Source organism: Oryzias latipes, chromosome 1, assembly GCF_053564925.1.
Source record: "Oryzias latipes strain Hd-rR chromosome 1, Olatipes_Hd-rR_3.1".
Taxonomy (NCBI): domain Eukaryota; kingdom Metazoa; phylum Chordata; class Actinopteri; order Beloniformes; family Adrianichthyidae; genus Oryzias; species Oryzias latipes.
This window is the reverse complement of record NC_136237.1, coordinates 18,564,777-18,578,292: the sequence shown is the minus strand read 5'-3', so window position 1 is coordinate 18,578,292 and position 13,516 is coordinate 18,564,777. Positions and strand designations below refer to the sequence as shown.

At 37.0% G+C, this 13,516-nt stretch overlaps 1 protein-coding gene across 1 annotated transcript; it reads right to left on the bottom strand.

Annotated features, from left to right (window-relative positions):
* Window positions 1–1,619: 1,619 nt before the first annotated feature.
* LOC101169418 (microfibril-associated glycoprotein 4) lies at window positions 1,620–5,334 on the bottom strand. Its single transcript, XM_004065980.5, has 5 exons — window positions 5,193–5,334; window positions 4,090–4,287; window positions 3,511–3,607; window positions 3,162–3,329; window positions 1,620–2,119 (listed from the first exon to the last, which is right to left on the bottom strand). Exons 1-5 carry the CDS (start codon window positions 5,259–5,261, stop codon window positions 1,848–1,850), a joined length of 804 nt encoding a protein of 267 aa, XP_004066028.3. The 5' UTR covers window positions 5,262–5,334; the 3' UTR covers window positions 1,620–1,847.
* Between the last annotated feature and the right edge of the window lie 8,182 nt (window positions 5,335–13,516).

Here is a 13,516-nt window from a genome sequence, read left to right as displayed (position 1 = left end):
TCTATTGCTGTGTTTACTATTTTTATTGTTTTAAATGTGTCTGTGTGTTTTATTAGTGTGAACAGATGGCCATTTTAAAATTTCCTTAGGGATTAATAAAGACATATTCTATTCTATTCTATTCTATTCTATTCTATTGGTTACTTGTATAAAATATGCCTGTCCACACTCCTCTTAAACATTCAGACTGTAGCTTCTCTACAATGGTCAAGACCTCTGAGCTGTCTGAGGACAACAGGGATGAGATTGTACATGGGATGAAATAGTCAATTACTATTGATAGCTGAGACCACACTAACAAAGGTTAATAAGGTAACACAGTACATCATCATGGATTTTAATCCTACAAAGCGCCAAAGGTCCCCCCTTTTAAACCAACACATATCCAGGCCTGTCTAAAGTTCCCCAGAAACCACCTAGATTATCCAAAGAGGGCTTGGCAGAATGTCGTGTAGCCAGATGAGACCAAAATTGAACTCTTTGGCATAAACGCCTCTCGCTGTTCACGAAGGAGGAAGAATCCCAAGGACCAATCCCAGTGTGAGGCATAGAGGTGAACAAACTATGTTGTGGGGCTGCTTTTCTGTAAAGGTAACAGGCTGACTGATCTGAATGATTAAGAAAAGAAGGAATGGGGATTTTTTAAATATATTTTTCATGATAGTTAATAGAGACCTTTTGTTTTTAAGTGGGACAACTTACAGAATCTGTGACTGACAATTACTTTTTTGCTCCTCTGTAAGTGTGATGCAGCTGGAAGGCTACAGGGAACACCCATGAAAATAACTATTCCTCCCAAATGAAGTCATTTCATGCTGTGGATCAGCTTAATTATATTTCTTAAATTACATATCCACAAAATGTCCCTCTTTAGTCCACTCTTCTAGGGTTCATCTCAGTGATTTAGTTCACACGCCCCACTGACCTGTGCCCTACAGCATTTAGGCTCAACTGGTTTGTAAAAGAGATTTTAAAGAGTGACACACATGTTTTTCTAATTTATAGAAAGCAAAACACCTTGAGGTGTTACTAGACTGAGTTTCTGGAGTTGTTGAGTTGTTGCACAGAAGGAGCTGGACAACTAACCCTACTTGTTACCACAAACATAGAGGACAGAGTTGTGATGTACTCAGCTGAAAAGTACTGGTATATTCATTTAGTTTTTCTTTTCTTTTTTTCTCCTTAAGGGGCTGAGGGGCTGATCTACAGCCCCTCACTCTGCTTAAAAGAATGAATTGAGGCTATTAGTTGGAACCACATCTGCATACAGATGTAAGATGACTAAATCCTCTTCAAAACATAATCTGAAAGGTTTGGGGATTCCAAAATCTGGAATGGCCACAAGCTCAATGATGTTCTTCAGCACAACAGTGACCCCATGTGTCAGAGAGACCTGCTGTCACTCACAGCTTCCACCTTGAATGTTTGTAATAGAGATCTTTCTGACTAATGATGCCACAAACGTGTTCCTAAAGATTTTATATGATCTCTCATGAAGTGCATTGAGTAAAAAATGGAAACAAATTTATGTTTTAATTTATTCTGCTCATGCGTTTCTTAGTTTTTTATCAGTGTCTTCTTGACTTTTATTTCCTTCTTTTAAAAACACTGGGCAAATATAAATTTCTCATTCGTTCATTTTATTTAACAATTAGATGACACACTGTTCAATTTTTCTCAAAAATGTGTAAAATATCACATTTGCCAATTTAAAAACAGTAACTTCCAGCAGGTTTTAAAATTTATCAGACAAACAGTGACACGACTCCATGTTATCTAAGAAACTCATTGGTCAAACAATAAAAAGTTTCTGTGTTTATGAAAAAGATTCTCTCCTGCTAACGGTGCTAATGTGAGCATGGACACTTAGAGACCGATCTTATCTTCATAGCCATGGTCTTCAGGCCGCAGCTTGAGCCCTTCCATGCATGCCAAGTCACATGAACATTGTCGAATGGGATGACACCAACGGGTGCATACATGCCAGTGGGGTTGGCAGTGTGGCAGGCATTGTACCAGAATCCACCCAGGAACTGCTGTGCACAGTTTTTTTCCCACATGTCCTGGTCTTTGTCAAATGTGGTGAACTTCATGGAGTTGTGTCCTACTAAGCTGTCACCTTAGAAAAAAACAATATAAAGTTAATGTAAACTCAATGTGCAGAAGGTCAAAAGTTGTTGAACATAATTAAAAAATGCTGTTTTCAAATTTAAAATTATGCAGTTTAAAGGCTCAATCCAAGTTTAAAATGAAAAACACAGAACTGATTTGTAATTCCTTGTAATTAAAAATGTAGTTATATATCTGTGGGGGCCCCCAGGGTTGTCCAGCTACCGTTAGGGACAATTTGGAGTAACCAATCAACCTATGAAGCATGTTTTTGGACTGTGGGAGCAAGCTGGAGAAGCTAGAGAAAACCCACATAAACTCAAAAAAGGGACCCAGCTGGGATTTGAACCAGGGCCTTCTTGCTGTAAGGCAAGGGTGCCAACCAGTATCCCTTTAGCTTGCAGAATGAACTTCTGACCACATATAGAGTGTATGTTACAGAGCTAATGTGAAAGGTCTTTTGGTTTGGAAATCTTTGTTAACTTAATCAAATTTGGATCAAACAGTCAAATGTTGTTCATGTGTGTTAGCTGATGTACCACAAACATGTCTGGTTCCCCTGAAAATGCCAATTTATCTGTAGAATTCTGAAATATGAACTATACAATTACTTTTGGAAAACTTATCTTTATTGTTACTTTCAGGAAGTTCATCCTCATTCTTTGAACAATTTGATTGATGTAGTCATTTGACCAGAACAACAGGTTTTTCCACAACACCTAAATTTAATGCCTTTACATATCCTGGTACTGTATAAAAATATCTGCTTGTTTTGGTACATAGATAAAAAGTAATTTTGTTTTCATTGGTACTTTAAAAGTGGCCGGGATAGGCTCCGGCAGCCCTGGGTCCCAGAAAGGGGGATAAAGGGATTAGGAGATGAATGAATGAATGAATGAATGAATGAATGAATGAATGAATGAATGAATGAATGAATGAATGAATGAATGAATACATTCTTTTTGTAACTGGTAGCCCACATTATTGTATCTCTAGTCTTGAAACAAAACAAAAAACAAAACAAAAGTGTAAATCTTCCTAAAGCCTTTTACCTGCACTTCCACCAGTGAAGCTGCCCAAGTGAACCTTATAGCCATTGTGCTCCGAGTCAATTGAGAAGGCTGAGTACTGAGCAGAAGCCTGGAGTCCATCCCAGTCCTCCATGTCCACCCTCAGCTCATTTTCCTTCCTCACAGTCAACATGAAGATATTATCCAGACCTGAAAATACACAGATTTAACACATTCTCTACTATTAATCCAAACTTTATAAATGTCCTCCATCATCAGAAAAATGCCACAAGAACATGATAAAAACACCACAAACTCCATTTTCATCAGAGTGGGTCTTTTAATAAAAAAATTGTTTTCTTTTATTTCAGATGTTTTGACTCAAACTCACCTAGCCAGTATTCTCCAGCTACATTACCAAACCCAGCCTTGTAGTGCTTCCAGGGCCTGAAGAAGCTTTCTGATCCGTCAATTCTGCGGACGAAAACCTTAGAAGAGCAAAACGAGGAAAAATCATTTTCATCAATTTTTGCTGTCCTGAAACGTAAGGGGAATAGCAATATCAGGGAAAAAAAATATACATCTAGTTTCAGGTAACAAGACAGATTGAACCAAGACAATCAAAAACCAATAAATGACTCAAATGAAAAGGTAAAATGAATTGAATCTAATCTGGCCACTTGTTTTAGAAGGCATTGGTATGCAAGCACATGCAAGCTGTTTCATATGTTTATTGTGCAACACCGCTGAATGCTTGACAGATGAAATGGGAAGGTCTCATTTTTATTCTGCTGCTTGTTTGAAGAAACCGTCATCTAGAAAATCCTTTTAGAGGAGAACATTAAGTAAATAATGTGTGTTCTGCTACATCAACACAACTGCCTTGAACCTTTTGCAAGCATACCATACATTTCTTTCCACTTTGCATTCACTTCATTCATTACTTGAACCTGTCGGATTATAAACCCACCGTCCATCGCCCTCCATCCGTCTGCATGTCACAGTAGGCGTGCAGCGGTGTGGTGGCACCTCCTGGGTAGATTGTGTACACTCCGCTGGAGCTTGTGTTGTCATGGCGATAGATGTCATCGCAATCAATGGGCAGGTACAATTTGGAGTTTGACTTCAGTGAGGCTGTGAGACCAAGTAGAACTACAAATAATGCCAGCTGTGTAAATGAAACGACCAAAACAGAACAAGAAAAAAAAAATCAAATTCAAATACAAATATAAAAACGTTCTGGTTTTTAGACAGATTGACCTGATCGTGCATCGTTAAATTACTTATTTCAAGGTGACAATAAATTGTTAGTATGTCACAACTTAAAGCAAAATATAATACAATGAAAACAAACAAAAATTGCATTAATGCCAGATTAGACATTATCTGCTTAAATCTTTTTTTATGTTGCAACACTTTTCACAGTCTTTCTTGCAGTTACAAAGATGATAATTGTAATTTAAAGTGTAAAGACACCTCATGTTCATCAAAAGTTACACATATTTATAGCATAAAGTGTAACTGCAAGATATATGCAAATGCTGGTTTAGTGTGAGTCTGAAGTCTGACGCCTCTGGAACCAAGGTTTCACACAAACTCATTAAGTTAAAATTCAGTGTTTCTACACAGTAACTGTGTATGTGTCACTAAAATCCCTCAACTTGTTTTATAGGTCCAAAGTCTAGAGGCAGACATTCCAAACCCCCTGTAAAGGTTAATAAGTAACTGATTGCTTCTACTGACAGCCAAAAACACTTCAAATGATCAAAATGTTTGTCAAAATTACAAAGTTGCTCTAAAAAGGCTTACTAATTCAGATCAGTTACTGATAAGACATTAACATTACCCCCCAGTTTACGAAGTTTTGATAGAAAACAGAAAATGTATTTAAACACAATTAAACACAATTGTGGTGCAGATTTCTCATTGTATCACAAAGATCTTGAATTGGATCATTAATCACATCACTTCTGAAATATAGGCAAACACTGTGTGAAGTTTTATCATTTCTGTCAGAAGTGTAGATTGTTGTAAGTAAAAGAAAATCCAGATGAGTGAATATTTCAATTTTACCTGAATCATGTTGCTGTTTGAAGCAGGACAGTCCAAAAAACAGGGCCTGCAGGATGTGTCTGGAAGCATTTATGGCTTTTTTCAAAAGTTTCCCATATTATGAAATCTCGTAGTTCTCCCTTTTGCTTTGGGCTTGTTGTAAACCAAATTTATTTGGGATGAGGTGGTTTAATGACTCTCTTGAATCTTTTGTGGAACAAACTAAAACATATTTACATCCTATTATATTTCATATTACTAGTATGAATGTGTGACCCAGTTGACGTAATCTTTTGCTTTTGTATTTTATCTATTTGGCGAGTTTCAACATTGATTCAAGTCTGATCATTTTTACATCATTTTCGTGTCTCTGTAATGTCTTTCTAACTTAGATTTTGCTTTTTGTTTTCAGTGTGTTTCTTTAATTTTTATATTATGTTTTTGGTCAACTGTGCTCAGGTCTCCTGCATAAGAAACTTCCACCAACAACACAAACATAATTCAGGTTAAAACTGAATTAAAACTTAACTTTAGACAAGATACAGTACCAGAGATTGTGATATTTATGAATTTTAATAACTGGAATAGGACTTATGACGCTGGAAGTAGGTGCTTCTCTAAAATTAAACAGCATAAACACTACAAAGTTAATAATTCACAGCACACTTTGCTGTGGGGAAGGTTTAGAGGCTGCCAGTTTGGTGGCAGCTATTCACTTCCAAACCAAACATTATACTATAAAATAGTAAAACTGCCATTTGGAAAAAGCAGGAATCGGGGTTGGTTTCCCAGGGGTGCAATGAGCTAAAATCCAGTGTGGGCCCTTAAGCAAGACCCTTCGTCCTGCTGTGTCAGGAAGGAACCCTTTCTGTGGTATTCAGGAGAACTTTTGGAACCTACATCCTTTTTGTATTTCAGGATGAGGTCACACCTACAGCAGCTTGATGTACTTTGCAGAAAGCCACATTTAGTACAGAATAGTAAGAAAAAGCACAGTTCTTTAGTCCTCTGAGAACTCCTCCACAGGTAGAATTCACATGTTTATCCAAACAAATACTCACTCCAGAACAAACGCATTATTGCCAAGATATTTCAGTCTTGATAAACATGAGTCATAGCAGCACTCTACATTCAGCATGCCATAAAAGCCTTTTTGATGAAAAATGAACAATTTATGATCACAACAAGCTGAAGTCTGTCTACAATGCATTCAAATTGTATTCATATTGTATTCATGTAAAACTAAACTATCCAACTTACTGTTTTTTCCCACTGCTCCCTCAAGTCAGGGGTCTGCAACCTGATGATTTGGAGCCAGATGTTGCTCTTTGACCTTTCCTTTGTGGCTCTCTGTTAGAAGAATAAAACAATGTTTTCGGTTTTTTTAAATTGCAGATTTTTCAGACTACACAGCTCATCAAGTGAAACAAAACAGTCAGATAAGTCAAATTTTATTCGTGTTACTCATTTCACTCCTGACCACAGTACCCATAATGCTCCAACAATACATCTAGCAGTGTGGCTTTGTTGTTTACCAAAGTCGAACAATTTGACAGATTTCTGAACACAGAAAAATCAATGTTAGGTCAGTAAGCGCAACCAGAATTCCTAAATACAGGATTCTAATAATTTGTCTATCATCATTGATGTCAGTTGTCAGTAATTGCACTAAAAGGGACTGCTTGATGATGAACACTTTAGTTTATTTTTTTCAGTTTTTCTCCTTTTGACCATCAATTCTTAGCTTTTTCTCATTTTTCTACATGCACCATGTCATTGTATGCTCCTGGAGTGTTTTTGTGTTCGTCATGGGAGCTGCAGCCTAACCACACATTTGAGAAAATTTGTTTTCTTTCGGTTTGAAATGGCTTGAGCTTCTTTTGCTTTATTATTGTTGTTAATAATTAATGACAACATGGTTTGATGCTGGATTCAGATGCAGTGACTAATGTCAGGATGAATCACTCTTTGAACCTGATTGACATTGTGGTGTTTCTATGCCACGTTTGATGAAGCACATTTTGGAGCATGTAGCTTAGTAGGACACAACTCCATGAAGTTCACCACATTTGACAAAGACCAGGAAGTCAAGCCAGTGCCAGAGGCACGATGATCCTTTGAGCAATTAAAATGATGTTCTGTGCACTTCATGCCCCAATGTAAGATGTGTGAGGACCTCTGTTACTAGACAGGAGCTTGTGCTGATTTCATTTATTTATTATTTTATTTTTTGACCTCTTCTTCCCAGATTTTTCTTCTCCGAAGGAGTCAGCTTGACATTAACAAGACACCAATTAAGTGTCTATCTTGAATACAAATAGGAAATCACACACAGGTCTGTGAATCATAAATGAGGAAAAGGTCAAAATATACATTTTTTTCACATCATTTTGCTTCCGTGGAAGTTTCTTTTTGGCTCACACTTGTAATTTAAGTGTCCATCCAAGTTGCCCTTGGAAAAAAACTGATTTGAGGTTGATTAAGTACATGTTTGGTTAGAAAACGTATAGACAACTGGATCTAACAATGGCTTACAATGTAAAGAGGTAGGTAAAAAAAAAAGGGTCATTTTGACTTGAGTTTCGTTTTAACCATTTTCTAAACATCATTCTCGAAAAAAAAGAAATGGAAAAAGGCTGGGCATCGACCTCATCTGCTCATATTGTGGCTTTTCAACTTTTTAATTAACAAATTTGCTTAAGAAACACCTTTTTTCCCATTTAATACATTAGACTACATATTTATATATATATATATATATATATATATATATATATATATATATATATATATATATATATATAAACTTCATATAAGAAGCAGGGGTAAAAAATATCTATGCCCTTCATTTTGTCTCCTTTTTTGAAATGAAATTGCATCTACAGAATTTAACTTTTTCTTCATAAAAACCAAAACACTGACTCTCTCGTGCAGCTACAACATAAATTTAAAGTAACCTGTTGTTATTTATTATTCAACCAATAACTGCTGTGTTACTCTCAAACATGCAATTACCTGCTCTAATTTTAAGTTCACATTTGATGGAAAGGGATTGCTATGCCACTCTAAACCACTAGATGGCCCTGGCACTCCTCCATCTACACTTAATTGTTCTTTCTTTTACAGTCTGCCTTTTTTTGTCATCCCTAGCTGGCGTCTTCATCTTGCGTAGGTGGAAGATTAAAATCGGCAGAGAGCACAGCCAGGATTAGCGGATCAATATCGGAGTCACAATTTTTCTCCAGCTCCTCTGTGTGGTAGTTCCTACTCTGCTCTTGTCCTGACGCTCACTTACTGGCTGTTTGATGTCTACTCTCACCTTTTGCCCTTCAAGTCACTTGCTGCTTGTGGGTGAAAGAAAATGAGGGTTGTGTGTTTATGTTTAGGCTAAAATAAGGGTCAGCGAGTGCATTCCCCATGCAAAAGGAAAGACGTACACACACAAAAAGCTGAGACAGAAACAAGCAAAAAGTGATATTCAAATTCTGTTGAGTCCACAAATGGTATTGATTCCCTTTGATCATCATACAAAAAAATATTAATATGCAGCTGTTTTTATTTATTAGAAATTGTCCAGAAGTCTAAAGAAAGACCCACTCTGATGAAATTTTGGTGTTTTTAACATGTTTTTGTGGCATTTTACTGATGATAGAGGACATACATAAAGAAAATCCATCTTAAAATTGATTTTCTGAGTATTTCTTTATTCAAATTGTTGTGAATGAAGAACAAAAGGAAAAAAAAATGCTGTGGGGAAAAGATTATAGGTGTGACCAAAAATCTACAACAGCAAGCCACAGTCTCCCTGCTCCTCTTCATGCTGGCATCTGGCTGGCATCTGTACAGCTGCAATATTGCTCACCATTTTTGTTGCACCAGTAATTTTAGGTTGTTGGGTGTGAGGAGCTGTAAGCTAGTGGGAGAGAGAAACAAATTGATGATGGCAAAAAACGGGCGAGCTTACGTAGAGTAAGACACAATCTTCCATACCAGTAATCGTAATTAAAAGACCACTGGGAACAATTTTACATTTTAAAAGATGGTCGGAGTGGGACTTTAAGTAGACTATGTAACCTGTTTCAAACACAACAAATGCTGACTGGAGATGAAAGTAAAATAAAAAACTGCTATATGATAAAGTGGCCTTGAGAGGAGAAGAGGTGGTACACACACAAATGCACAGGTCGTCAAGTTTTAAACCACAAGTTGAACCTTAGTAACCTTTTTTCCCTCATTTGGTAGATACACAGGGGCAGCAACTGAAAATGTATTAAAGGAGGATTATCAATAAACTCAGGTAAGCTCTTCCAGGTACAGCACCGTGTCTATCTGTGTGAGTATGAGATAGAGGAGGGTGAGGAGCTCATCTTTTATGGATGAGGGTTTGTTTAGCTGCACTTGCAGCTGTGCCTGAGTTACCTTCCTCTCAGTCATAACATTTATTAATAAAACCTCTCACCATGTCTCAAAGTGCTTATAAACAGTATTTACTGTGCTGACGTCCTCGCAATGCTGACAGACACATAAAGCTGCATTTGGTGGGGATGTGCAAGTCTAAGTGACTCTCAGATTACTGTTGTTTGCGCTCACAGGTATTCAAATGGAGGGTCTGGTCTCTGTGTGCATGTATCGTCATTCTTATTTTATGGTTGTGGTTAGTGCATTTGTATGTGTGTGTTAACAAGATTGCGCGTCAGAGTGTTTGTGCGGCCAGCTTGTATCTCAGTTGGACACAGGAAATAGGTGTTTGTTTGAGAACACATGATTGCAAGGTACAATGCTCACTGCAGAACTGAGTCAGCAGGTGGTTGGAACACACACTCTCATCACACACACACACCCACACACACACACACACACACACACACACACACACACACACACACACACACACACACTCATGCCTTTTTCTTGCATAATCAACCCAAAAATAGGAGCCATAATTAAATCTGCAGATCTCATATTTCCTAATATGGAAATACAACTGCTAGGTTCACACAGTCATTTTTCAAAACTACAATTGGACTTCCCCCCAATTTTTGATGAGTAATGATGTATAATGACAATAAAATAAATGGAAAATCTACATGATTTACCAAATTATAGACAATTTCAAAGCCTGCACTTCTAATACCAAATGCATACATATGTTCTTCAAAATCTGCATGGGAGTCCACTAAAAGTGTTGATGGGCATGTTATTATAATTCTGCTTTACATTACAGGTTTAAGTAAAAGGGCTCAAAGTCCCTCAAACACACCTATTGTTGCATTGTCCACACACATTTTAAGTGTGTCTAAGAGGATATCTTGTTTTTGCTTGCACCTATTTAATTAAAAAGAAATTAAAGACACACCTGTTTCACTCAGCTTTTTATTAGATTTCATATCATATCTTTTCCAAGATAGAATTTTTTTTTCATTTTTTACTCTTATTTTTTATGATGTTTTATCACATAAATTATCATTTGTTTAATCTTGAATTTTTACTCTTATATTTTACGATATTTTAACATGTATTTACTTGTTTAATGTCTGTTAGCCAAGTTAGACTGTTTACGAGTGTTTTCTCACCCTTAGCTGGGGTGTTTGTGTCAAGAGGACAGGGCAGAAGGCCTTCTGTGTTCTCTCTTCTTTAGCTTATTTTTATTAATTGTATTTGTTTTTGTGTACTTTACTGTGCGGGGCTGATTTAATTATTTTATTTCATGAATAGGCATTGGTGTTTTCTGCATTCTTGTTTGTTTTTATGTACAGCACCTTCAACTGTTTTTTTTTTTTTTACATGAAAGGTGCTATATAAATCAAATTAATTTGAATTTGAATTTAATGTTAAAGCCCTGTTAGCTGTCACGCATCTAGGTGTGTGACATTCATTCTCCGCAGTTGTCCCATCCCCTGGTGGAGCGATGAGCTGCAGACACAGCTGCACTTGGGGACCGTAATCATAACCTTAACCTTCCTCCAGGTCCGTGTAGCCAAGAAAAAAGTTCAGCACTGGCTGCATGTATTTAGAAAATTACGTGCAAATAGGCACTTTCTAAAAAAAAGTAAAGTAAGGAACTCCTTAATGTGTATGGGGAGGGGGCTGTTAGGTTTCCTGCTCTAAATGTTTCACTGCATAAAATCAGGTAAAATCAAGTTCACGCCCCCAAGAGTCATAAACCCCACCGTGATTGGCTGGTTTGTCAGTTCCACACACAACACTGTAAAAGTGTAATTCATACAAAACTAGCGGGACACACTAACATTAAACTTTCATATTAAGTTGGGGGCCGCAAAACATTGTCTTGGGGGCCTCAAATGGCCCGCGGGCCGAAGGTTTGAGACCCCTGCTTTAGCGTAACAAATAAACCTATGAAGCACGTTTTTGGACTGGATTGTCTGGAGAAAACCCATGAAGGAGAGAACATGCAAACTCCACACAGAATGGTCCTAGCCGGGATTTGAACCAGGGCGTTCTCATTGTGAGGAGGCAGTGCTAACCACTGGGAAAATGTGCAACCCCTCAAACCAGTTTTCAGGAATAATAATAAAAATAAAAAAAACTATGTTTTTGCTTTCAAGTAGTGGCTTGATGCATATTTGCATCAATGGCATCAAGGAGTTAAGCCTCTAGAAGTTGTAAATAGCAGACTTAATGTTCTTACAATGTCAATGAGCTCTTAGTTGGTCCTCACGAGTGTACTTTTACACAACCAGACACACTTTTAAATAATAATGATATTATAATGGCATACATTTGTTTGTAAGAGGTAGTGATTTAAAAAGTCAATTTGTGATTAAAAAGAAAGTCTATTTTAGGTGTTTTAGGACTTAGTTTAGTCAATCTAGATAACAAATTAAACACATGGAAATTGTGCTAGGAAAAGAGACTGAATGAATAGAATTTAAACAAACTAAGCCTCACTTCCTTCAATTTCTAACAGTAAAACAGGGACAGAATCATTTAATTGATGAAAAAAAAGATTTTAATAACAACAAAGGCAGCTGGCACTTTGCAATCTAAATTTTCTTGATAAAATAAACTACAAAACGCAGCATAGAGGACACCTTAGGCTTTCTACGTTCTCAATCTCCCAGCGTCACATTAAATGGCAGAGTTGCTGGCAGTGTGTACTTTTCTACAGGGCCTTGAAAATGGGAAGTTTCCAGCTTTAATCTAGTCAGTGCACACCTGAGATTAGTCAGGTGCACGCTAAATATGCTTGCAGCAATACTGAATTTTCTCATCTACATATTTTGAGCGAGAACATTTCCTGGAAACACTCTTGTTTAATTATCTTACTTGTTTCTTTTTTTTTAGATGAACCATATTAAAAAAGCAGGCTTATGGAACTCAATGAGCTTATGTGAAATATTCAACAATTTATTCAGTTTTTTTTTTATCAAAAAAGACACATGACTAATTCTGTATTTCCTGACAGTTCCATGGTAATCATCAGTTCAGTTGAACTGACTCCTCTTTTTGTGCTGAAAGTTGTAAATGATCAACTGCTGAAGGTATCCTCATCCGAATATGTTCAGAAGTGAGTAAACTACTATAAGATAAGAATAATATTTAATCATTGCTGTTAGATTTGTGGCTCTGGTATTTAGTTTTCACACATACATCCTGGATGCATGTAGGAAAAACTCAGTCAAAACCGTTTTTGCGATCAAATAAAGTGTGTCAAAAAGTTCCCGTCAGGCTGAGTGCAGAGCAACAAGCATGCATGATAAAACACAGAGATGTGTTTATGTGTGGGAATCTCAATAATATCTGTTACTAAAAGCTTGTTATTGGTTCCTACAAGCTTGTTTGAACCTAATTATGAAGGGTAATGAGATAAAAGGAGAAGCAGGGCGGCAATACTCTGATGGATGTGGGGAAGATGGCAGCATCTCAATGAAGGGAGTCTCCAAGAGAGTGGGAGAGATCAAATTAGAGGATGAAAGGGGAACAAGAGGAAAGGTAGATAGGGTGAACTCATGCCATGAATCAATAATGCGAGGCAGATTGTAACCTCTCTCGGTTTCTGCTAACTCACACTACTATCATATGCATAATTACCTTATGGTTTTACCTTTAAGTCTTCTCCGTGGATCTTCCTGCAGTAGGTTTTCTTTTAGATTTGAACACTGTAACTAATAGGAAGACACTCAGTCTGTCTGAACAGGTTGTCATCCAAAAATGGCATCCAAAAATCATCATTACAAGGGCATAGATTTGAATAAGTGGTGTCCCGAAACACATTTTCATTTCGACTAGGAACTCATTTGAAAGCGAAACTGAAATCCGCTGCAAGCAATCTGTGAAGCTGATGTTATGAAAATGTCAAAAATTGTTTTACAAAAGTTGTAGCA